Below are 25,739 nucleotides of genomic sequence, written 5' to 3' on the forward strand. Positions count from 1 at the left end.
AAGAGTCTGTTCTTCTATACAAGCCCATGAGATCATAATCCTTTGGTGTAGGTTGTTAGGGGACACGTTAACAGACTCAATAATGAAAAAGCTTCAAATCCTCCTGTCCAAGAACAGCAGTACTCACCAGTTAGTCCAACCAGTGTGATCCATTCAACAACAAACACCTATCGAACCAGTACGTCTGCATCCATTTAGCTGAAATCACAACTGATAAGAACATCATTCAAGATTGTCTGCACATACACTCTTCACAGCACACAGCATGCACTACCTCAAGACAAGCAACGGGAGCAAACGATAACTCTGGCTAAACTAAGACATTACTACTGCTACAGTAAGGCAAATGCGTCCTCACGGATGGGCACTTCAATGTTTTGCTTAGCGTGCAAGAAAAGCCTTCACAGTGCTTCCCCACAGGGTCAGGGAAGTCCACGCTGCAGCTCCATAAGCAGTTACAGTTCATGGATACTAACTCAGGACGTCACCAGTGCACAGTGGTCGCACGTAACACAGGCTGATCACATCAGCCCTAGTTTTCTTGCAGGTAACCCAGCAACACCCTCCGCCACCCTGCTTTGATAATCTCACAGCTGCCTTTCCAGAGCTTGCCTACAAACATTTCTTGCTAAACAGGTCATGACTGCTTTATATGCCGGCTTCCAAGTTGGAGAAATAAGAAAAAAAAAAAAAGAGAGAGAGAGAAAGAGAACCACACAATAGCTCTTTATTGAATTTCTTCCCTGCTTCAAACTATTTGGAAGGAAAATAGACATCTTGTAAGGGTAGAATATCAAAGTGACTTGCAGTCCTCTCCACACTTGAATTACTTGAAATACCCTGTCACTTTTTTGCCCCACGATAACCAATTAAAAAGGTATGGCTTTCCATCAAAATCTTTTAAAACAATTATTTTAACACTTTTTAATCACTAACACTTTATGCACAGGGAACTAAACAAGTTTCTTATTTCCTTGGAGGCATTTTGAAGTTTTCTAAGAATCGAGGAGCAGTTCAAGATCCAAGCTTATTCAGATTTGTACACTTTTTCAGCATTGCTGAAAGGCCCACCTTAGTAGCTAGAACGTACTACTGCATTTCTCAGTAAGTTAACTACTGTCAAGCACAGAGCTGATAAATAATCTAGCAAGCGGATGGCTCTGCATGGTGTTAGGGTTCCAAGCAAACTTAAACTCAGTCTCTTCCCATAAAAGCTATTTCTTATATTTTTCAAAAGTGATCTCAAATGCAAACGCTGTTTTATTTTTCAGCCTATTACAAAACCACTTATTTCTGTAGGATTTAAATGAAAATTTGCAGCTAATTTGCAACAATGGTACTGTTTCCCCCCTCCCTGAAGTTTTTTTTCAGTTTACGTGACCAGTGAAACACTTGGACTAATTGTTTGACAGTGCTTTTAAAGCTCCATACATCAAAAAGATTGCGTTTTGTTTCACAAGACTTCTCAACTGCAATGAAGAATTCCTTTAAAGATACATACAGGGCATACTCTGCACTAGATGTATGTAACACTTGTAGTTTAAGATTACAAAGCAAATTGAATAACCATCCCAAAATGTCTGAGCGAATGTACACACATCCATCACTCCAGCTGCTAACCTTTTAATTCGACACTATCCTGATACAATAGTTTGGCTGCTATGAGATTCTTGATCCAAAAATCCTTCAACGAGTTTCTAGATAATAATACAAGCAAATCAACCTTTCCAGTTGCCATAGTTTGTTACCACTTCGGTCTTCTCAGTCTAGCAGCCTCTTTGCCACCAGGTGGTCTAATTAAATTTGGAGTCCTTATCAACACATTCAGCTACAGAATAGATACGCATGAAACACACACATTTGAATTCCAGACTTCGAGGATATTTAGCCACTGTAAAATATACTAAGACTGGTGTTTCTAAAGTGCAAATATCCAATTTCAAAATAGCTTAGATTATTCCAACCTGACTTGTAATTACTTGGTGCAAGCGGTGTTTGCTTTCCTTTCTACATAATTATGCAAGCACGAGGAAGTCAATAACTGCCTCTGATCACTTGTTCAAACTGGAACATCAGGACAGAATTTAAGATTGCTTTTCACAGCACTAAAACAAATGATGGGGGGGAAACCACGTCTTAACACTTACCTGTTCGCATACCTCCAGCACAGCAAAAACTATTCCCAAGGTACTCCTCTGCTACAAATGTCCTTTTCTGCTGCAATTCAGTTAGTTAACCAGAAAGTGAAAGGTCACTACATTCCACGACTGGTTTCCAGCCTACGTAAGAGCAATAGGACTTTCAGCTGACTTGTGCATGAAGTTGGAAATTGGAGCCTGAAAAATTTACTAGATACTTCACTTTTGTCCTCTGCCATTCTGGCAGGGAACAAGAGCAGCAGACTGCCTGGCTCGAAGGGAAAGTGATTACAGCATCAGTGTGCACTAATGATCTCTGCACAGATCTAGAGAGGTCACTAGGAATACACCAGTGAAACCAAAATGTAAACGAAGGATGAATTAAAAACAAAACATGCCACAAACCAAATGTACTTCTTCCTTCATCTGTCAGCGTAACAGCTATGAACAAGCACTCACAAACATCTAGAGCCACCAGATAATTTTTTCTTATCTACAACCACTAAATATTTCATACTTCCCAAATTGAAAAACTTGAATGTGCAAACAGCATAAAAAGCATTTGAACCATCATCCCAGATCACTTAATTCATAGTGGATTACTCTCGCTTCTGGGACAGTTACTATATTTATCACCAGGCAGCAGAGAACTCTTTAACTACAGTAGGTATACTACCTTCATTCATATATTTAAATTTCAAGTAAATATCACAGTAGATATTAAAAATCTCAGGAGCATTTACAATAGCTCTCAGTACAAACCAACAGTGAAACTGTTTCTTTACAGAGACTCTGCTTTTCTGAAATTTACTTCTTGACTTCAGGAAAGCAAATAAAACAAGCCGGAATAATGTTTTTATATGCATTTTGCAAACTACTTAGTAGGTAGTAATTGGGTGGCATACAATAATCAGACATTCTGCAATGATTCCACAAGCTTCTACAGCATACTTCATGCTTTAGAAGACATTATGCAGAAAGTACCTAAATTTATCAAGAAAAAAAACTTCACTATAAAATACGAATCATCGTAACCATCATCCTAACCACGACCTACAGGACTGCATTGTGTGCAATTATGCCAAGCTCTGTGTATTTCTTTTTAAGATACACTTTCAGATATTTTAAGACCGCCTCCAAATGTTCTTTGCAGTCCACGGTCGGACTACTTAATAGGATAAAGTTACTAATTTATACAAGGGACTTTATCTACTTGGATTAAGTTGGGTTACTGTGGGGAGAGCAATTATGGCAGTGGCTTTGGAGGTGGTAATCGCTTAGCGGGCAGCAGTACCCCTCCTCTGTCTCAGAGGTTCTGAAACAAGAGCAGAAGTGACTTACAGCTTTCCATCAATATGACTTGGCACTCTTCCTAAACATGCCCCACTGTGCTTTACAAAGCACAATAAACATTCTATCTATACTACGTAGATTGGAAAAATGACTCTGTAGAGCTAAGTGAGTTGTTCAAGTTCACCCAAAGAGACAAAGATACAGACTCGGACCACAGTCCTAATTGCTTCATGTGTTGGAATACAAAACCTCTGCACCTGAAAGAATGACCTCGGCAGGAATCAAACAGTGCTGCAGTCTGCGCCTGTGTGCAGTCAGCAGCCTCAAACTAAAGCTGGGCCTTAAAGTGTTACACTCTCTCTATGCCAAAGTGTCCTTGAGGCATACACTGCCAGTACCTTAAAAAATGAATGCACTCAAAAACACAGGCATCTATTTAAACAGTATCTGTATTGTTGCAGTACTGGTGTAGTACAGTCAGTGTTACTTTGTGGTGACACCAACAGAAAGCCAGTAGCTTTCCTAAGGCTCTCTCATAACACTTCTTATTGGACTCACTTATACCCGTGCAAGCTTAGAAAATCAATTACAGATTTAAACCATGATGCACCATATCATTACTGAGATCTTAAAAAAGAGTCTTGGAAACACTGCTGTATTTTAGACTATTCTGTTGAGCTACAATTCCATTAAAAGTTTCAGTGTAACAAGTGAAGAAAGTTCCAATGTACAGATTAACCTCAGTTAACGTTATGAGGCACAGCAAATAAAGCTCTTACAGTTATCCTGAACATATATAAACTTAAAGCTACACACAAATGGCAGACTTAGCATCAGCATTCCAACACCCTGGCAGAAACCATCAAGATCTTTAAAAAGAAATAAAAAGGCAATAGCAGCAGAAATCTTATCAAAGAAACAACGTGCTGGGTCTGTTGTTTGTTTGTTTCATTTCTAATATATGACTACTGACAGGTTTCTGAATTTCCTACTTAAAATCTCTGCTACTACATGTGTGATTCTGGCTGAAGTGGGCGCTATCGCTATTGCACAGAGCACTCTGTACTGTCACTTGCAATCCAACCTCCTCATCCTCCCAGCTCTCTACATTTATACGGCTCTATAACCAGAGTATCTGAGCCTAATCTCCATGGTAACTGTGGGATTTGTTTACATGGAAAAAGAATATTAGAAATGTATGTAAATTTAGCTGTCATTTAAATAAGTGTTTTTCCTTCCGAGGAGGGAAAAAAAAGAAAAAGCTCCCTACTGCTTCCATCTCCTACAACCCCAGCAGGCAGTGAGCCACATTTGGAAAGCTCCATATCATACTCCATCGGCAGCCTGGTGGCGTACATTCATCAACAGTTTACTTTAACAAGGAGGATGCATGCAGGATTTTAGACCTGCTTGCTCGCTGAAGAAAAAGCATAGGGAGTGCAGCTAAAACATACTTCTTTTTTTTTTTTAATATACTGATGTTGAGTCATCAAAGTGGAAAAAACAAAAAAGGAAGAAGGAAACCCGCATGCTGGACCTTTAATAGCTCTATAGTAAGACTCAGTTCTCTGCTCAGCAACTCAGATCAATCTAGAAATTAAAACGATCCGCACCGCTTCCCATTACCAGCTGCAAATAGAGTTCTATGCACATATTTTACATAACATTCATTCACAGACAGCAGCACAACTCCAATAGCACAAGAGCCTACACACAGGCTGCCTTTTTTTTAATAAAAACCAACAAGACGATGTAGCACAGACCTGCAACAATTCTAAGATTTCTGATATTCTGAAGCAAGATTTACCACAGCCCGGCAGGACCCGGATCTGGATTACAGGTCCTGGTGTGACAGTACTACCAACAGCATTCGCAGAAAGACACCATCAGCAAAATGCCAGCAACCCAACAACCGCAGCTGTTACACACTGCTTTGGGGTACACCGATCTTTTCCACGCAGAGTAAATCACACTATCCCACCAACGTGGTTTGCTTCCTATACAACTTGCCAGATACACTAGAAAGAAACAGCTCAAAACGAGCAGCAATGATGCACGTGAACAGCACGCAGCACACACAGAAGAAGACCGGAACCTGTTTGAAAGCCGCCTGCACCTTACAGCGATCATTTCACTGCGGAGAACATCTCACAGGCACCCTCCCCGCCGACACTGAGCTCGCTCATTCAGCAGAACTCCGATTAAGGAGTAGAAAGTGAGGCGGCCCCTGCGCAGCCCCCGTGCCCGGCACTCCCCCGCCCCGCCGCTCTCTCTCGGGCGGGTGCCCGTCCCCGCTCCGCCCGCAGCGCGGCCCGGCAGCCATGTCCTCACTCTGCTCCGAGCGCTGCCGCCGAGGCAGAATGGCCCCTCCGTGGCGCGGCTCCCCCCGCGCCGGGGTCCGGACAGACAGACAGTCAGACACAGACAGACGGGAGGGCCCCTCTCCGCTCAGCTCGCTCCCCCCCCGCCCCTCCACCGCTCTCCCCACTCCCAGCGCAACACGAGCGGCCGCGTTACCTTCATGATGAGCTCAGGCTGCGGTAAAACACTCGGCGGGGGCTGAGCGGCCGAGGCCGGACCTGGAATTTAAAACAAAGCGCTGAGGGCCCCTCCGGCCGCTCACACCGGGGTACAACAGCGGGCCGGGGGCTGCCCCCCGCGGCTCCCCCTGCCCTCCCCGGGCCGCCCTCCCTCTCTCTCTCCCTCCCTCCGCCCCGGCCGCTCCCGCACGGCGCGGCTCCCCCCGCGCCCGCCGCCGCCATTTCTGTCAGAGGAGAAGAAACTTGCCACAACAACGGCCCCCCCCCCGGCCTCTCCTCGCGGCCAGGAAGGGCCTCCCCGGGTCGCGGCCCCTCCACACGCGCACTCCGCGACGGGGACCGGGGAAGGGAGGCCCTTCCTCCATTGTGCGGGAAGGCCCCCCGGGGGGAGCCGCTTTGTGGGGGCTGCGGCCGCGGCCCCTCCCCGCGCCTTCCCCCCACACTCCCCCCCCCCCCCTCCGCACGTACAGGGAGCGCCGAACCCGCCGCAGGAGTTGGGGAGCAACAGCCGCAACTCCGGGCCGGGGCCGGGCGGGGGGAGGAGAAGGGAGGGAGAGAAGGAGGGAGGGCCGCGGCGGCGGCAGGGAAGAAAAGGAAGAAGAAGAAAAGAAGGGAGCGGGGCCGGGAGGGGGCGGGGAGAGAGGGGCCCGACCTGCTCAGCGGGGACACGGAGCGGCGGTACGTGTGTGTGTGTGTGCGTGTGTGCGAGGGCAGCGGGCGGGCTGAGGGGGGGCTGCCCAGGCGGCCCCGATCGCTCTCCCCAAGCCCCAGAGCCGCCGCGTCCCGCCGCAGTCGCGCCGCGAGGAGAAAAACAACCGCCCCCCTCCCCCCGCCCGCCCCGTCGCGGCTCGACCCCGCGCCCCCCCGACGCCTCCCGCTCGCTGCCGGCGGGGAGCGGTATTCTGCCCGCGGCCCCGCGCCGTTACCTTTGTTCCGCGGCGCCCGCCCGCTGCTCCCCGACCCCGGGCGGGGGGGAGCGAAGGGAGCGGGGCGAAGCCTCTTCTCGGCTCCGAGTCCCCGTCACACCGGCCTCGGCTCCCACTCGGCGCTCCGTAACAGCTCTGCTTGCGGCTGCTGCTCGGCGGGGCCGATCCGATCCGTCCCGCCCGGACCCGGCGACGGCGGCGGTGACTGCTGAGCTCGGAGCCTCTCGGTCCCCCTCCCCCTCCCGCACCGAGCGGCTGACTGACGGACGGACGGGCCGGGCCACGCCCCTCTCCCCGCCTCCTCCATTGGGCTCCGGCACTCAGAGCCCGCCCCCTCCTCAGCCCCATTGGCTACTGCGTCGGAAATACTGACGTCATTTTTCTCCACTTCTATGGAAACTGAGACTCGGTGCCGAAGAGGTTCATGGGTGATGGTGTTCTTCACCGCCTCTCGTTTCGGACGAGAAGCGATTTAGCGCCGGTCGTGGACTACATATCCCAGACCACACCGCGCGCGGCCACCGCGAGGGGGCGGGTCCTTGGCCGAATGCTAATTCAGGGAGGAGGCACAGCCGGCGCCTGCGCGGTGCGGCCCCGGTGGCGCATTTTCCCCCAAGAGAGGAAGGTGGCGCCCGGCGGAGCGGAAGAGGGCGGCGCTCTTCCAGCAGAGCGGCGCTGCTGCTACTGCCGGAGCGGAGCGGGTGCGGCTCGGGCCGCCGCTGAAAGCGAGGTGAGCGGCCACAGAGCCGGGGCGGTTGGAGCGTTTTCGAGCTGCCTGGCCGCTAGCCGGGTGGGAGGTGCCCGGACTGGGGGGGCGGCGGAGGCAGCGAGGCCGGTCCTCCCCAGCGGGAAGAAGCCGGGTGGCGGGGAGGGGCTGGCGAGCTGCCCGGGAAGGGGGGGGCGGGAAGAGAGGGGGTGGTGCGGCGTCCCCGCGCGCTGCAGTCTGGTTCGCGTAACATGGCGGTGACGGCACTCGTGTGGCTTGGCTGTGCATCTCGGGGCAACCCCGCGCGGTAGAAAAGGAAGCGAATTGCCGCCCTGTCGTCGGTGCGCTAAAGCTGCGTGAGGTTTCGCTCCGTCTACCCCAGAGGGTGATAGGGAGCGCTGCTCTAACTAGAATGAGAATGCGGGCTGCGACGGCGGGCGTCCTGCCCGAACTCGGGTTAGGAGCCCTTACAGCCTCCCTGGGACGATGCACATCCACTGCCGTGTGTGCGCGGGCCTCACTCTGCACCGCCCGCCGCGGCGCGGTGCCCCGGTTAGTGCCGCGCTACGGCTGCGCCTTTCGGCCGTGGCGCTCTGCTCCGTCGCCGCTTGGGTTCCCGTGCGGCTGTGCGGTGCTTGGAACTGCTGAGGCGCTGCTGCCCGTCAGCCCGCCTTGTTTGTTAGGTGTGCGTTGGGCCCTGCTAACTTCAGCGGGCTTCGTCCTCCCCTTGAGATATGTGGGAGTGTCTAAAGGATGGGATGGAAGAAAGCTGTTTTAGGGGAAGTTCTGAAGTGAAGAAGCTCCTTGACACATAGCTTAGAACTCACATTACTTTACTGCTGTGCACGGGTCACAGTTCCAAGTCTGAGGAAGACTCTGTGTTCCAGAGGCCTGTGCTGCTGTCTGCCTTCAGTGCCCTTTGCCTTTACAAAGAGATCACAGAATGGCCCGGGTTGGAAGGGACCTCAAAAGCATCACGAATCTCCAACCCCTCCGCCACATACAGGGCCACCAACCTCCCCATTTAATACTAGACCAGGCTGCCCACGGCCCCATCCAGTCTGGCCTTGAACACCTCCAGGGATGGGGCATCCACACCCTCCCTGGGCAGCCTGTTCCAGCACCTCACCACTCTCTCTGTAAAGAATTTCCCCCCTGACATCCAACCTCAATCTTCCCTCCCTCAACTTAAAACCACTTCCCCTTGTCCTGCAGTTGTCAACCCTTTCAAAGAGTTGATTCCCCTCCTGTTTGTAGGCTCCCTTTAGGTACTGAAAGGCTGCACTGAGGTCATCCCGCAGCCTTCTTTTCTCCAGGCTGAACAAGCCCAGCTCGCTCAGCCTGTCTTTGTAGGGAGGTGCTCCAGTCCCCTGATCATGGCTCTCCTCTGGACCCTCTCCAAGAGCTCTCTGTCTTTCTTGTACTGGGGACTCCAGACCTGGACACAGTACTCCAAATGGGGCCTCATGAGCAGAGTAGAGGGGGACAATCACCTCCCTGTCCCTGCTGGCCACACTTCTTCTGATGGAGTCCAGGATACCATTTGCTTTCTGAGCTGCAAGGGCACATTGCTGGCTCATGTTAAGTTTTTGGTCTGTCAGGACCCCCAGGTTCTTGTCTGCAGGGCTGCTCTCGAGGACTGCTCCTTCCAGTCTGTATAGATCCTTGGAGATAAAGCTTGCTGCAGCTTAGGGCAGTGCTGCGGGCTCTGAGGTGTGGTTGTGAGCCCATACCTGCAGCAGCTGGGCTGTGTGAGGGGAAAGAAGGAAGAACTGCTGAAGAAGAACCGAGCTGTGCATGAACTGAAACACAGCAGGTGCACATACGAGTTCAAAAGGAAACTGAACTAAGCAGAACAGCATCAAGTGTTCCGGGTTGGGTTTTTGTTTTTTTTTTTCTGACAGGTGCAATCATTTCTTCCAGTTTCACTAATGTTACAGCTGGAAAGAATATTATAGAGAAATGGAAAGAAACAAACAGAAGAAATGCTCACCTGTATTCAGATCATAGAATCACTCATGTTGGAAAAGACCTTAAAAATCATCAAGTCCAAACGCAACCTAACCATACTACCCTAACTAACAACCCTCTGCTAAATCATGTCCCTGAGCACTACATCCAGTTTTTAAACACATCCAGGGATGGTGACTCAGCCACCTCCCTAGGGAAGACTATTCCAGTGCTTAACAACCTTTTCTGTAAAAAAGTGTTTCCTGATATCCAACCTAAACTTACCCTGGCACAACTTGAGGCCATTTCCCATATTCCTGTCCCCAGTGAGAAGAGACCGACCCCACTCTCACTGTAAGCACCTTTCAGGTATTGGAAGAGAACAATAAGGTCTCCCTCAGCCTCCTCTTCCCTACACTAAGGAGCCCCGGTTCCTTCAGTCTCTCCTCATAGAGCACATTCTCCAAGCCCTTCACAAGCCTTGTTGCCTATCTTTGGACCTGCTCCAGCACCTCAATGTCCTTTCTGTACTGAGGTGCCCAAACTGAGCACAGTACTCAAGGTGCGGCCACACCATTGCTGAGTACAGGGGCAGAATTACTTTCCTAGTCTTGCTCACCACACCATTCCTGATACAAGCCAGGATGCATTGGCCTTCTTGGCCACCTGGGCACACTGCTGGCTCACATTCAGTCTACTGCCCATCAGCACACCAATGTTTCCATCAGGCAGCTTTCCAGCCACTCTTCCAAAAGCCTGTAGGGTTGCCTGGAGCTGTTGTGACCAAAATGCAGGACCTGACACTTGGCCCTATGAAACCTCGTACAGTTTGCCTTGGCCCATTGATCCAGTTTATCCAGGTTCTTCTCCCCTCTGTAGTGCCCTTCTCTCTTCTGGCAGATCAACACTCCCAGCTTGGTGTCGTCTGCAAACTTACTGAGGGCGCACTCAATCCCCTCATCAAGATCATTAATCATGTTAAATAGAAGCAGTCCCAGTACCAAGCCCCAGGGGACACCGCTCATGACTGGCCACCAATTTAACTCCATTGACCACAACTCTTTGGGCCTGGCCATCCAGGCAGTGTTTCACCCAGCAGAGCCCATCCAGACCGTGGCCAGCCAGCTTCTCCATGAGAAAGTTGTGAGGAAAGCGTCAAAGGCCTTACTGAAGTCCAGGTAGACCACATTGACAGCCTTACCCCCATCCACTAAGTGTGTCACCTTGTCATAGAATGAAATCAGGTTTGTCAGACAGGATCTACAATTCATAAACCCATGCTGACTGGGCCTAAGTTAACCATCCTCTGGTTATCCTTTAACTGGTCCATGATGGCACCCGAGATTATCCATTCCATAACCTTCCTGGGCACTGAGGTGAGTCTGACAGGTCTGTAGCTACCAAGATCATCTTTCCAGCCCTTTTTGAAGATAGGCATCACGTTTGCCAGTCTCTAATCCCCTAGGACATCCCCAGTTAGCCAGGACTGCCTAAAAAATGATGGAGAATAGCTTGGCAACCACATCCACCAACTCCCTCAGCACACTAGGGTGCAATCCATCCAGCCCCACGGACTTGTGAGCATCCAGCTTTCAGAGCAGGTCCAAAACCATCTCATTGTGGATCACACAGGGAAAATTCAGGCTTGCAATGAAAACCTCCACAAAGGAGGGATCTCCAGAAAGAGATCTTTCCCTAGTGGCAGTCAGCCTTTAAATGAGGTCTAAGAGAGGTGCAGCCAGGCTCCACCCCTCTGATCACACAGCTGAATTGCCTTCACCTGTGCTGTCAGGGCTGGCCAGGTCCTTGCCTCAGGTGATCAATTTGTGGTTCTGGCTGTGACTCAACAGTTACCATACAACTAACAGACAACTTTATGTTCCCTTTCACTTATTGCCTGACTTCTTCCTGCTGACAGGGAAGTTGGGAGGCATTAACTGAAATTTTTGTGAGAAAGCTCTCTGCAGCAGCTGAGTTTCTGAAGTAAATCACTCAGTAACCACATCAGAAAACCCTTAATATCGAGGGTTGGATAACTCACATATCACACATTTCCCAAGGTGTGTCAAATGTGACTCTCTGTGAAGAGATTACCACAATATTACTCTCATACTTTGTGGTATTCTAGATAAGCACCTTCATTTAGATATCTTTTGTCAAGCATCTCTTTCTTCTATAAGTTTTGGGGCAACTCTGGCCAGTGTTCCAGTTTTTATGAGTGCATTAGCCATGTAGGTGCCTCTTGAAGTACTGCACTCTTTCTTTGCAGAGGTTAGGTACTTCATTTAGAGGCAGTGCAGCAGCCTTGGAAGCTTAGCTGCAGTGATTCCAGGGAAGCTGCCATCATTTTTAGAGCTTTTTTTACATTGTTTAAGAAAAATAAAAATGAAGCTCAGCCATAACCTATCTTGCTTTTCTGCTTTATTAAAAAAAAAAAAAAAGGCATCTGTGGAAAAGTGCCTTGAGAAATTTTTGATTTTTATTTTTTTAAGATAAGCAGCATTTTGGAGCATTCCTATTAGTTTGACACCAAAAGATACAAAGATGATTTGATGTGGTGTAATACCAGCCAATTTCCAGCTGTTTGAGGATTTGAACAGTGCATTAGTTACCTACAGACAGGGGAGAAGCCTCCTAATAAACTGCAGGGGATAGGAAGAATTTTAGGATGTACTTTTAGGCAACTTGTCAGAGTGGATGGGAAGTAATCTTCAGATTACAGTCGTCTTTGTTTTCTTACGTTGCAATGCATGCTCACTGAATGCCCGTAGGTACTGTATCAGTGGGAAACTGTTACAGAGAAGAAATTCCCACTCCACCATCTCCTCCCAGTGCTGCTGGGTAGCTAAGCACTTTCAATTTTGAACTGTGTGGCTTTTTGACATGTAATAGTCACAGGAAAGTGGCCAACTTGATGGTGTCTCTGCACATCTATCTGTACAAGTTCCTCTTTCTCCTTAAAAAATCAGATGGTGGACTGTGAGAGTCTTATTATTTCACTTCCTCACTGAAGTCTGTTGAGATTATCCTTGGTACATAAGGGTGCAGTTTTACAGCTGATGCTCTCAGAGGCAGCCCTGGCTTAAAAGCAGTTCCAATCTCCGAAGCTCTGCTAATAATGTGAGAACAACAGGGAGCTAAGGATGTCATACAAACCTGGTTCAGATCCTGACAGCTAATTGTGCTGACATATCATGGGATAAGTGATGGAAAGGTGCACTGCTTGTTATGACATTACTGCTAAGAGACCATGCATGCATGACTGCACCTTTCTGGAAATGCCTGCATTTCAGTGGCAGCCATGTTTGCTTAAATACCCTCTCTAAAAATCAATATATCAAATATATATGGCTCCAGAAGGTGGGAATGGGAGTAAGCAGGAAGTGACTGAGCTGTTGCTGGCAGGGGAAGGTCCAGTTTGTCCAGGTAGTTTAAGGGGAAGCAATGATCTTAATACCGCTCCTTTGAGTTGTTTGTGGGAAACTATTGCTGGATTACTTTGAGCAAATGTGGAACACAGTATATTTCACTCATGTCAGCCACTCCCCTTAATGTTCCTACATTAAAAATGCATCAGTCCATGCTTACAAACTCACTTTAAATTAGTTAGTTTTATTGATAATTTATAGAACTATTGAATAGCTCAGGGGAGGAGGGAGCAGAATAGCTGAAAAGCACTGCTGAAGTAGCATGAGCCTCTGTGCTGCTGCTGCAGTTCCTGTCTTAAAATGACATTAGAAGAATTGTTTTGAGCTGCTGTATCTGCAGTGCAGCAAGGAAGGCTAGAGGTGAAAGGAGGAAAAGATCCATTATAGAAAACAGTCTGAAAAAAATGCAAATATGGATGATCAAAGCGTATGTGAACTGAAAAATAATCAATACATAATTGTTGAGCTATGGAGGGAATGGATCCTAAAAGATTTATTGCAAGAATACAATGTATGTAGCGTATGTAAAGATGACTGTGTGTTTAAGCAGTGGCAAGGAAACAGTACATTACTGTCTTCTAAAAGAGGACTGAAGAATGCTGTCAGAAGGCTCAACTTTGTTTTCAACTTAGTTAAGCTGCATTGGTGTAAGGTATATTTTCTGCTCTTAGGGATCTGCACTTTTGTATGGGTGCAGCATTTAGGGACGTCTGATCAGATTAATTGTGCAAGGTTTGTATGTGCTGAGTGTCTTCTCCATGGATCTACAGTGTGGCTCAATTGTTGTGAATGCTAATGTTTTAAATGTTTCTCTTTCATCTAAGCCCTCTGATACAGATAAAAGTCTAGGAGTTGATTTAAACTACTCATGAATAAATAAAGAAACCTGTACTTAAAACATATGTTTGCTTCTTGTCTGAGTGCCATCCATAAAACTTTTCTTTCACAGTGAATTTTGTAGTCGCCGTTGTAATTAAAACTGCAGCACTTACACCTAGCATGGAGGTCAGCTAATTTTTTTTTCCTGAATGCTTGCTCCTCTATTTCGTTACTTCACTGCTTGGTTGTTTTGGCTTTTTTTTTTTTTTTTTTTTTTGTTTGTTTGTTGTTTTTTTTTTTTTAAATCTAAACAGTGTTAATAACACTTTCTTTAACAGCAAACTACCTTTTATGAAAGAGACATGGATGAGATGGATGAAACATCTAAAAGAATCCTAGAGCCATACCAGTATTTACTTCAACTACCAGGCAAGTTTATTTTTACTGTGTTACTTCAAAATACCAATGTTACTTTTATAACCTAGGAAATACAATCCATTCTTGATACTTGGGTTTAAGAGTAATTAAAGCTAACATTTTTCTATATTTGTTGTTTTTTCTTCTCTTGTGAAACTATCCTTCTGGTGATTCATACAGTAGCAATTGCATTTGTCTGCTGCAGCGCAGATAGTTTTCTTTCAGTTGCTCTGCCCTCCATTCAGAGTAGCTGATTTGCTACTTGCTGAAATGGATACAGGCAAGTACTGAAGACCTGGTGCTATTCCTGAAGGATGAAACATCGCAGCTCAACACTTAACAGCTTGCTGTACTGGAGTTGATGGGCTGTGTGTATGTTTTAAATAGTCTGTGTTATTGTTATTTCTCCTCCCTGATGAGTATAGAGCCAGGTTTTAGTATTTTGACTGTCCTGGATTACTTGACTTGTCAGTCCTTGTGTTGTATCAGGCCATTAGCAACACACTGAGATGAAGTTTTCCCTCTTCAATAATAGCTATTTTAGCAGAATACGGGAGGCAGTTTGATAGAAAATTTCTGTATGCATGTGCCACTCAAAAGCCTCTTTGCTGAACAAATAGTCATACTGTTTGCTGTGACTCTCATCTGTTCACCTAAAGCAGCAGGAAAACCACATTAGGCTATCAGTGACTCTAGAAGTAACTTTGCTGTGCGAGCTGTTGCATCATTTACTTCTATCCAACTTGTATTGAATACTGGCAGAGTTAATGGGTATATAATATTTCTCAGTTATTAAGGAAGATAACTGACCAGAATTATATGTGACTGGGGATAGAAGACTTACCAAGACAAATAGCGTAACTAATCACAAGTTCAGTACTAAGTGGCTTCGTACATCTGCAGCAAAACTTAGACTGATATTTGTATCGGCATGGTGGGTCTGTAACCTCTGTGTAGTGAGGTTTATTATTCATCTCTACAAATATCAGTTTCATTTTGTCTACATTAGAGATTGCAATGGAGTTGGCACTTTGTGCTGCCAGGCGCTGTCGTTGAAAACCTAGAGGAGGAGAGAATTTGGCAGTAGCGCTCATTTTTTAATGCCAGGAAATTTGTTTGCCATTTCCTGACAGCATTTAAACTGGATGGTGGCTTTTTCTTGAAAATGTATTTGAGAATGATTCTGAGATATTTCGAGGGGCTTTCTAAGATCTGGTCTTGCAGAAATTTACTTTTCTCCAGCACAATCTTTAAGAGTGTTATTTTTTGGTTAGTTTATCTAATACAAGCAAAGAGGTATCACAGCACTTCTGTGTCTTCAGCTGCTTTTTAAAAAATAAAAAAATTGTAGTGACTAGCAATGAAGCAAATATATAATACACCCCCCCCAAAAAAAAAAAAAACACACATAGGGGACCCCCCCCAAAAAAAAACCCAAACAAAACAAAACCAAAAAAACAACTGCAAGTATAAGTTCTTGACTGATAGTTCTTCAATTAGCTTTCACTTTGTATTATGCATTTCGTTTAACCTTCCCACCTTGACTCCTCTGACTGAATTCCTGTACTTCATTGTGTGTTCAGCCTTAATCACTGTATCCTAATGGCTTATCTCATATGGACCATCAGTGTAAGATCAAGTATCATAAATCCGATTGTCCGCTGAAGCATGTTGATCTCTTGTTAATTTAATTTATGCTTTGAGAAGGTGAGAGATAAGATACACTTTTCTCCATGCAGGAATATTGGCGTGATTCAGAACAGAAGAATTCTTTTAAGTTGGGCGGGTAAAAGTTGTGTGCCTGTGGAGCACTTGTACTTAATCATACAGCTGGATGGTTTGAAACACCAGCTTTGCCCCAAGTCAGCTATGCCAAGCACAGGTCAGTAGGAGTCAGCTACTTGTGTCAGCCTTGGCATCAGTGTGAACACCAAGGCTTGGTGAAGGGAAAATGAGACATATGCTAGCAGTTCGTAATTAGGGTGGAGCCCAGATGAGGTACCTGAGCAAATCTAACAAGTCTTTGCTGCAAAAGGCAATTTTGTTCCATCTTTCTTCTGGCGGTATTCTCTTGCTTCTTGTGCCAGTTCTCAGCTCAATGACCAAATGATTAGGTATCTATCACCTAACCTGTTAAAAAGCCTGCCTGACAGAATAGCCCATCTTTTATCCTGTCAGTGAAGTGGCACAAGGGTAGGCACATCTGAGAGGCTTCTAGAGCAAGCTTGGCTGTGAGTCAAATAAGCAGTTGCTTATCTTGTAGGACTAGTTAAAAAGCAAAATCTCTTAAGTGCTTTAATAACCTATGAGAACTTGAATGAAGTTAGATGCATATCAAACTCTTACACAAAGAGGAATTTGGTATCTTCATTAAGATTGCTTAAAAACTTAAGTGTCTCCTAACCTTGCTTGTAGTGTGAGAATGCAAACTTCTATAACAATGCTAAGGGTTAATCCCCTGATACAAGAGGAGGTTGACTGTTTGATGTTAATCCAATAAGACTTTAATGGTAATTTTTTGGGGCTGATACCTAAGCTCTAAGCTTGTCTGTTTCTTTGACTTTTGGCTAGAAGAACTAGTAGGCTTAAGGAATCTTTTTTAAGTTGTTGTCATTTTAACTGCCAGTATGCTAGTGACAGAATAAACATGAATTAACAGAACTTACTGAATCAGAAGGTACCAAATACTAACTTTGTTGTAAATCCATTTTGTACATAAAATTGCCATAGTAGTTTGTACTCTGCTCAGTCTAGTTTTCTGTCATTTATATGGGTAAACAAAGTACAATAAGCAGCAATAAATTTCAGAAATGCCAATAATGTGGTTTGTCTTGAAAATTCACAGAGATGATGAAGCATCTTCCATCTCCAAGTAGCTGAGTTAACGACAGTATCTGTTTATGCAGCACTAACGAGTAATATGGGCTTTCAGTTGCAGTAAAAGTGACTGGATCAACAGCTTGTAATTGAAAAGAGTAGATTCTGATCCTATTCACAACTCGGCATTTTCCCTTTCACGTGTATTGCTCCAGGCTTGTTTAGCTTGCTAAACAATCAAGACTGGCTCTTGTTTTTTCAGCTTTTTCTGCTGAGTTGTTGAACTTGACCAGTTTGGTGAAGGAGTTACGAAGCAGCAGTAGCAAGATTAAGGTGGTGTTTCTCTTATAATTACTGAAACATCATTATTTTAATAGCAAGTACACTTTTTTTCTCACTTTATTTTAATTTCTTTTGAGTACAGCTGGGAGGCAGCCAACAGATATAGGTGCTCAGTTCACACAGAAGGGGACTGGAAACTGAGGGCAGCACAAATGTGCTTAAGAATGGTGGTGATGTGCCACAGGGTGTGATCCCTACCACTGGAGCAACTGCATCTTGCTCATCAGAGCCCTCAGTTTAGGCCAAGTTCTTGAGAGTGATGGCAGCTTTCAGTTCTTGCACTGCTGGGATGCTTGGGCATACCAGTAGATCAGGAGAAAGTAGTGTCCTTGCCCTCCAAATGGTGCAGTGGTGGAAAACTTGCTTCCACCAAGCAAAAGACAAGCGGAAGAGGTTCAGCAGGCTGCAAAGCATCAGAAATAACTAGAAGGAGATGGACAGGATCTTCTGCAAGAGCCTGAAGATTCAAGAGCCCTGTGTATATTGAAAGAGGGGCAGGAAGAATGCATGTCAGGCTGCAAAATGGAGATCTCCACAGTAGTGAAGGGAGGGAGCTCATGGCTTCTGACACCAAAGGAGATTCCTGTATCTCATGAATATATGTATTTGTCACATAAGTTCATTGCACTGAAAGAAAACAAGTGGCTAGAAGCTCTGTACAGCACAGCTCTAGGTGTGAACATCAAGTGATAGGAGTAGGGAGGCTGCTTCCTGCAGGGGACAGAGGCTACCATCTGAGCTGTTATATTAAGGAGGCTTGCTGCTTCTTGGCAACTCAGGAGAGGGATGTTATGGAGAGACTACACGCAGTGTGTTTCATCATCAGGCACCTGAACCCTATACCTCTTTCACGTAAGACTAATGGATATAGCCAAGGGTTACCTAGAGTTTTTCAAACACAATTAAAAGGCTTTCAGAGAGAGAGACAAAGGCACAGGAGACCAAGTGTTTTTTCTTGATCTTTGAGCCTTTCCTTACTATGAAAAGGAATAGACCATTCATGTCAATAACCAGTTAGTTGCCCAGCTGATATCAGCAGCGGGGATTTGGGTTTTATGACCAAGGGACTGTCTTTGTGGATTAAGAACTCCTAGGAGGAGATGGGTTCCACCAGCCCAAGTCAGCCCAGAAATATGTCTGCCAACAGGCTGACCAATGTGGTGAGGAGGGACTTACACTAAAAGTGACAATACCCAAAATAAAGTAAGGAAATGGTAAACTAGCAAGCGGAAGGTATAGGCTGATGGAGACAAGAGATCCTCTAATGAATACAGCTGGAGGGAACCCACCTTAGATATATGCACTAAAATAAGGAAACAGTAAAAGGGCAGCATGATCGGGGAAGTTCTCAAACATCCTGGAGAATCTATAGGACTAAATACCTCTGCAAAGTGACTGTGGAGAATAAAAAGGATGAATTAGAGGTCTGCATGCAATTGTAGGGTTGTGATTTAATTGTGATATTGGATGTGGAATAGCTCAGTACCTTAGTATCTTGTAGAAGCAGCAACACAGCAGGGCATAGGCAATCCAGTCAGTTTTTGGGAATGCGTTGAGGACCACTCCTTAACACAGGATCAAGGAGTTGGTGAGGGAAGGTGTTTTGCTGGACTTCACACCTCCAAACATGGAATAATTGGTTGCTGTATGAAGGGTGGAAGCAACTGTGTCCAGTGTGACTGTGGGACGGTGGAACTGGGGATCCTGACAGGACAGAACAAGGCGAAAAATAGAATCTCAGTGCTGGACTAATTAATCCTATTTTGAACAGGGTGTGGGGTTAACATAGATAATCCTCGGTCTGTCCCAAGTGGCTGCCTAGGTTTGAAAGTGTAGGCCTGCAGTTCACATAGTATGGCAGTAGTGTTCCCATAGCTGTGTGGGAAGATCTGCACAGACCTGTTTAGCCCTAACCCATCAGATGGCAGAGCTAAATATGAAAGCGTACAATAAAACTGAGGTAATATAATGGCTTGCTTCATCCAGAAGGGTCCTCTTTCTCCTGTCTCTCAGCGTCTGCTGCTTAGCCTGTACTAAACTTGAGCAGACCCACTTCATAAGCTGATACAGTACATAAAGCTGGCAGAAAGCTAACCTAGCAAAAAGCAGGCAGTTTTCTGCTGCAGTAATGAGTTGAATAAGCATAGCAAGGCTCTAATGAGGGCTGGGTTGATGGTCCCTCTGCTCTTTCTCATGCTGTTCTATCCCTTTTACGTACCCGCAATCTAAGTGGGGTTCTGCCTGAAGGGCATAGTTTGAGGTCATATTAATGCAGTGTGAGCAAAGAAATACTGATCAGCAGCCTGTTCAGAGCAGGAGGTCTGAGTCTGAGGTCTGTACTCTGTCAGGAGAAAATCACACATACACGTGTTGTTAGTCTCATAGAGAAGCAGCTCTCCCCTGCCTAAGGAGGTGGGATTGTCCTCAGAGTGACATCACTAAGTGGATCTTTGTTTCAAGAATAGGAAATTCGTATTTTTCCCCTATGGAGAATTTTTGTCAGAGTGAATCTGTTATGTTCTATTTTTTCCTCTTACCTTGCTTGTCCACTCAGCTTTGCTAATGAGAAGACAAGTTTTGCATAGTTGTCGCTTGACGAGGGTACTGCTGGGATCCTCAGCAGATCAAACTGACTACATTCTGCATAACTTTGTTAAAAGTTTGTTTCAGTAATGTCTATAATTATGACTGTACAGGAGGCAGAGCTGCTAATTTTGGAAGTTAGATCTTGATAGTCTTCAGTTTTACAGTACTCTCCTTTGACTAGTCAGCAGTGTAGTGACATGGAACAGTGGAGAAGAAAAAGTGAATTATTCTGGTAGTGTTAAGTCCTAATCCTTTTAATTTTATCATAACATCTGTGGGCTGTGTCTTGCATAATTTAGGGTTTTAGGGATGGAGGCAGAAGTAAAGGAACAGAGTACCAATGTATCAAGTCTTCTAAGACCAATATTAAAAGGATCTGATCTGCTGCCATCGTAGTGTGACTGCAGGCATAAAATATGCATATGGAAATTGCTTTAATATCAAATAGACGTGGTAGGATTGACTTCAGAACAAGATACAGCATCATTTATGAAACAGTAATAGGGCTCACACAAGCAAATCTGCACCTATAAAAGTAAAGATGAATGTTTTACTGTAGATAGTGGTTTTTCCATAAATAGTTTTTGTCTAGACAGCCTTGGTGTTCAAGGTAGACAAGTCTAACAATTAAATGCTGTCTGTAGTGAGAAACTAAATGGCAAAATCCACTGTGCATATTAAGAGTCCATTTAGACTATATGCTAGTACTTACGTACTTCATGATGAAATAACTGGTTACTGAACTTGTAGCATTTCTGTAAGCTTATTTTCTAGTAAATACATTTCAAAAAACAGAATTAGCAGCCTATTTTTTAATTGCAGTTGCTTTTATCAATGTAATTTAGAAGTATGTAAATGGCTGTAGATAAGGTGTACATCTGTAATATGACATTATCTGTGACTAATTTTTTTTATGGACTTTCTGAATTATTCTTTTGTACTTAGCAAGCCATGCAGCTTGGCATGTGTTTGTAACAGTTGTTTTCAATATTTTGAGGGATTATTTTCTCTTCAGTTAACTCATGCAATTATTATTAGAAGGAAATAAAAAACAAAAACCTCTGCAGGACATTTCTGCCCTGGTTTGTGCAGTATTTGGTGGTGATGACTGGGTAGCAAGTCTGGTCAGGGAACAGATTTGGCCAAAATCTGATCTGCCCACATAGTGGGTAAAAAAAATCTGAATATTGGTAATATTTCAAATCCTTGGCATTTGCAGGAGCTGTTGTCAGAAAGAAGCCTAACTTGAAGTAGTGGTGGTGCTTAGCTAATGTGAGAGGCTTTTAAAATCTTGGGTGCCATTCTAATTTTCTATTTGAACTTGAGCCCTGGTTGCCCATGTTAAAATAATGAACTTTTAAATCAGTGAATTTGTGATTGAATTTGAATTGAATGTGAATGTGAATTTCTGGTGAAAACCAAAAGATGGTGAGAAGTAATGGAAAATGGAGACCAAGCAAAAATTGAAGCCCTTTGAGCAACGGAGGAAGATTACCACCTCCACTACGGAACCCAAACCACAAATCTTACCACCAGCTTACCTGCTGGTGACTTGATAAGGATAAATCCTGTTCTTTTCCACGATTTATCATTTAATCTATCCGTGTTTATTTTTCCATTCTGTATGTCTGATCACACAACAACAGAGAGAATCCGCAGGGAGGCATTCAAATGTTGAAACCTGTTCAGTGCTACGGCAGGGTGGCATCATTAACATGAAAACTCATATTGCAGAATCATTCTTCAGTTATGTCTCTCAGTAGGTCTTGAGTAATATGGAATCCAGTAGATAGGTTGCACTGCTCTGAAGTTTATTTGTAATAGCTTTTAAGTGGCTCATTGAGATGAGCTAAGGCTGCAGAACTCTGTCTAAGCCTGTTTTGCTGTTAATAGAAGATATTAGACTCAGCTGAGTTGAAGTTCAGAGCTGCACAGGAGGTGACTTTATTGAACAATTTCCTATTGATCATCAATAGATGCACTAAATGAAAACTTGTATGTGACCCCTAGCAATGTAGTAAAGAAAGCTGGCATCAATAATTTATAGGATAACTTGAATTAAAATCAACTCCTCCAGGTAAAATGTATCTAGATTGAATTTTAACACTTGTTTTAACACTTGTTTCAACACTAAATTTGGATTTCTAATCTTACCTTTCTTTCCTCTGAAACAGGAGGAAAGTTTCCTCTGCCAAACAAATTAGGACTTGCTTCCAGAAGCAGTAAATCTATTTGTAGAGGTTACGAACAGAATCATGATCTAACTAAATTGGCTAACTAAATTGCCAAGACTAATTGCAGTAACATGTAAATACACGTTTTTATATCATTGTTTGTGTATTACTGTAAAATGTTTGCAGCTATCAGCAACTTCAATTCTAAGGCTTATACAATGAGGAAACAAGCTACAATCTTTCTTTAATGTATTTTGCCCTTTGAAGTGGTCATGCTTTTAGCAGCTTACTGGTCTCAAATTAGTTACAGCTGTTAAGATAAAGATGCATTTAACACTGGACTTTGATTTTTCTTTTATTTTTTTTCTAATTGTAGGTAAGCAAGTAAGAACCAAATTGTCACAAGCCTTCAATCACTGGCTTAATGTTCCAGAAGATAAAATACAGGTACTAACTAATTATTTTTACAAGGCTCTTACCTTTCTTCCGAGATTGTCAGCTACAGATTGTTCTTAGTGTAATGCATTTAAGACTTCTGATCATTTACAATACATCATTCCTGAGTACCTGAAAGTACAAGTTAAGGAAAATAGCCAAAGCTTTGCACTAAAGTTATGGTTTAACACTGAAGTTATGATTTCAGTGACTTGTCTGAAGTAGAATAGTTACATGCTTTCTACCGAAGCTCAACCTTCTGAGTGGTAGAAGGAGCAACTAGTATTGTTACTCACTTCAGTTATTAACAATGGGAATAAGTTTTCAATGACTTGTGAAGGAAGCTGGACAGTTACTTTGTAAGCCCTAGAAATACAGTGACTGAGAACAAAGTTGTATGATTTCGACACAAGAATATCAAAGCCAGTAGTCAAGCGAACCTTTAAACCTTTATAAACCATTTCTTGTTCCGGGCCTTAAATGGCAGACTTCTACAGTTTAGAGCCCTTATTACCCACTGTGAAGCACTTCATCGAGAATAATCCTTCCCTTTTCTTTTTCTTTTGGACAAATCTATGCAAGATGCATGGCTGTATGTTCAAAGGCTGTGGCTTTTGAAATGCAAAATTTTCCTTTTGGCTAGACTACAGTTACGCCAAACTGTATACTTAGGGTGCAAGAGATTCTCTGTATCCAAGGTAATGTAGGGAATTCAAATAACTGTTTTTTTCTTGACACCCATCTGGTCCCTAAATAATTTCATTAATGAGCAGGTAGGCCATTAGTGTTTGTAAAGGAGTCCTCTTTAGGATGGGCTAAGTGTGATGCTTCGTAGTGCTCAAGTAGCAAAATCCATCTGTTGAAAGTTACATTGCAGCAGCTGCTGGTGAGTTAGGTTTAGTTTTTAAGAAAGCATGCCGGTCTGCTTTCATTATGAAGTGCAGTTTTTTCACTTCCTCAGACAACTTCCTGTTGTCTTCTAGAAAATAAGGGGTTTTTTTTCTGCTGTCTGAACTTCCTCCCTCCTCACATTCAACTCTAAGATATTTTTGATGCTGTCTTTAATGGAAGTTCAAGAGGTAATTCGCAGTCACGAAGCACATCCTAAATTATTTCAATTCAACCTTAAATATCCAGAAACTGCAGGAGTCCACAAACTAAGTGATATGAAATAGACTAATGAGAAATGCTAGAATAGGCTTATCTAATGATGAACTTTCCTGACAGTATTGGGAATGACATAATGGACTGAGTCAGCATTCAGAAAAATAGGTATTGCAATGTTGCTTTTTGTAAGTACTCTATCCTTCATGATTTTAAAATCAAACAGTATCTTTACAAGTTGAAGTAGGCCTCACTTCTATCTCAAAGCTGAGTAATTAGTGCTCAAATAGTTTGCTCTCAGAGTCATTATCTTGGGCAAGCAAACAATTAGATTGCTGGGTTTCAGGTTTTAACCTTTTGGATAGTGGTTACTGAATGCTAGATAGTTTGCTGGAAAAAATGCAGGAGATAATCATTTTCTCTTCTTGTAATAGGTTATTATTGAAGTGACAGAGATGTTACACAATGCAAGCCTACTTGTGGATGATATTGAAGATAACTCAAAGCTACGACGGGGCTTTCCAGTGGCACACAGTATCTATGGAATTCCATCTGTAATCAACTGTGCTAATTATGTGTATTTCCTTGGCTTAGAGAAGGTTTTAACCCTTGATCACCCAGATGCTGTTAAAGTTTTTACTCGTCAGCTACTGGAACTCCATAAAGGTCAAGGCTTGGACATTTACTGGAGGGATACTTACACCTGCCCTACAGAAGCTGAATACAAAGCTATGGTACTGCAGAAGACAGGCGGTCTCTTTGGATTAGCTGTAGGCCTCATGCAGCTCTTCTCAAATTATAAGAAAGACTTAAAACCACTTCTTAACACACTTGGTCTCTTCTTCCAAATAAGAGATGACTATGCCAACCTGCACTCCAAAGAATATAGTGAAAACAAGAGTTTTTGTGAAGACTTAACTGAGGGCAAGTTCTCATTCCCAACTATTCATGCAATTTGGTCAAAACCTGAAAGTACACAGGTGCAAAACATTTTGCGTCAAAGGACAGAAAACATAGATATAAAAAAATACTGCGTGCATTACCTTGAAAACGTGGGTTCATTTGAGTACACTCGGAATACACTGAAAGAGCTTGAATCTGAAGCCTATAAACAAATTGAATCACTTGGGGGAAACCCTGAGCTTGTAGCGCTAGTGGAACAGCTGAGCAAAATGTTCAAAGAAAATGACAATTAATCTCCTGGGGATGAATGAATGGAAGGTTTTTTTTTTTTTTTTTTTTTTTTTTTTTTTTTAACAGGTAAAAGGTTATCTGAAAGGTGTGACAGTCAGTCTCACTTAAAACTACTATGTTGCCACATGGCAAAAATGTACGTTGAAAATAAATCACTGATTATGTGAAAATAATCACTGAGTACTGCAGTATACCTTATATATACAGTCTTAATTGTACCTGCTTGCAGATGTCTTCAAAACATACTAGAATTGAAACAAACTTTGAATATGGATTTTTACACAAACATTGGCATTACTTCAGCCCTAGAAATTTCACAGGCTATAGTATATCTTCAACAAACTGTAAGTTTCTGGCTGAAAATCTTTATTAAATTAAATCTGATTGACCCAAGTGGCTTGTGTGTTTTTAAACAACACTCTAGTAAACCAAAATATATGGTGTTCAATAAAAAAGATGCTCACAACCTCATTGCATATACTAATGTTGCATTATGGATGTTAAGAGTTGTGAAAATCAGATAGATCTTCTTAGTTCTGATAGATAGATAGATATACTTAGTTCTAAAGTGAATATTCTATCCAGTATCTGAGGATATTTCAGGGGAATACAAATTGTTAAAATGCTTTATGTCCAAATGAGACTAATGTTTAGGTTGAGAAGGGAGCTTAATAGAAACTTCTATTTATCTTAGGAAAAAATTTCCATCACTTTCATTTTGAATTTGCCACCATTTTCAGTTCTGCATTGAATAATTTCAATTGACTGGTTTTTGATCATTATGTTGTTGGGTTTTTTTTTTTTGGTTTTTTTTTTTAAAGTCAAATATTTTCTAGCATGGGACTGAAATGTAAGCATTAGATCTCAAAG

The 25,739-nt window shown here is 43.8% G+C and overlaps 2 protein-coding genes across 5 annotated transcripts in view; one reads left to right on the forward strand and one right to left on the reverse strand.

Moving 5' to 3' along the window:
• The window catches only part of ARID4B (AT-rich interaction domain 4B), an 85,985-nt gene extending 79,046 nt beyond the window's left edge, over positions 1-6,939 (reverse strand). For 2 of the 4 annotated variants that reach the window (XM_042810842.1, XM_042810852.1), the window contains exons 1-2: positions 6,898-6,939; positions 5,949-6,010 (exon numbers count right to left, since the gene is read on the reverse strand). In XM_042810842.1, coding sequence (XP_042666776.1) covers positions 5,949-5,954 — 6 coding nt within the window. In that variant the 5' untranslated portion in view covers positions 5,955-6,010; positions 6,898-6,939. Of the gene's footprint in view, positions 1-5,948; positions 6,011-6,439; positions 6,467-6,897 lie in introns of those variants that run through there. The other 2 variants (XM_042810827.1, XM_042810833.1) reach the window with 2 other exon arrangements.
• Positions 6,940-7,534: 595 nt separating this feature from the next.
• Positions 7,535-25,257, forward strand: GGPS1 (geranylgeranyl diphosphate synthase 1). The gene is made up of 4 exons (XM_042829783.1): positions 7,535-7,627; positions 14,139-14,229; positions 22,513-22,583; positions 24,110-25,257. Exons 2-4 carry the CDS (start codon positions 14,163-14,165, stop codon positions 24,869-24,871), a joined length of 900 nt encoding a protein of 299 aa, XP_042685717.1. The 5' UTR covers positions 7,535-7,627; positions 14,139-14,162; the 3' UTR covers positions 24,872-25,257.
• Positions 25,258-25,739: the final 482 nt, after the last annotated feature.

The sequence above is a fragment of the Centrocercus urophasianus genome, unplaced genomic scaffold (assembly GCF_019232065.1).
Source record: "Centrocercus urophasianus isolate 14NV4802_14NV808 unplaced genomic scaffold, USGS_Curo_1.0 seq_10, whole genome shotgun sequence".
Classification (NCBI taxonomy): domain Eukaryota; kingdom Metazoa; phylum Chordata; class Aves; order Galliformes; family Phasianidae; genus Centrocercus; species Centrocercus urophasianus.

What these genes read in the sequence shown, in the direction of transcription:
- GGPS1 (XM_042829783.1), top strand. Translation starts at nt 14,163, where the DNA reads ATGGATGAGATGGATGAAACATCTAAAAGAATCCTAGAGCCATACCAG. An exon ending in GTATTTACTTCAACTACCAG is followed by an intron (nt 14,230 to 22,512) that starts GCAAGTTTATTT and finishes TTCTAATTGTAG; the next exon opens with GTAAGCAAGTAAGAACCAAA. An exon ending in TTCCAGAAGATAAAATACAG is followed by an intron (nt 22,584 to 24,109) that starts GTACTAACTAAT and finishes TTCTTGTAATAG; the next exon opens with GTTATTATTGAAGTGACAGA.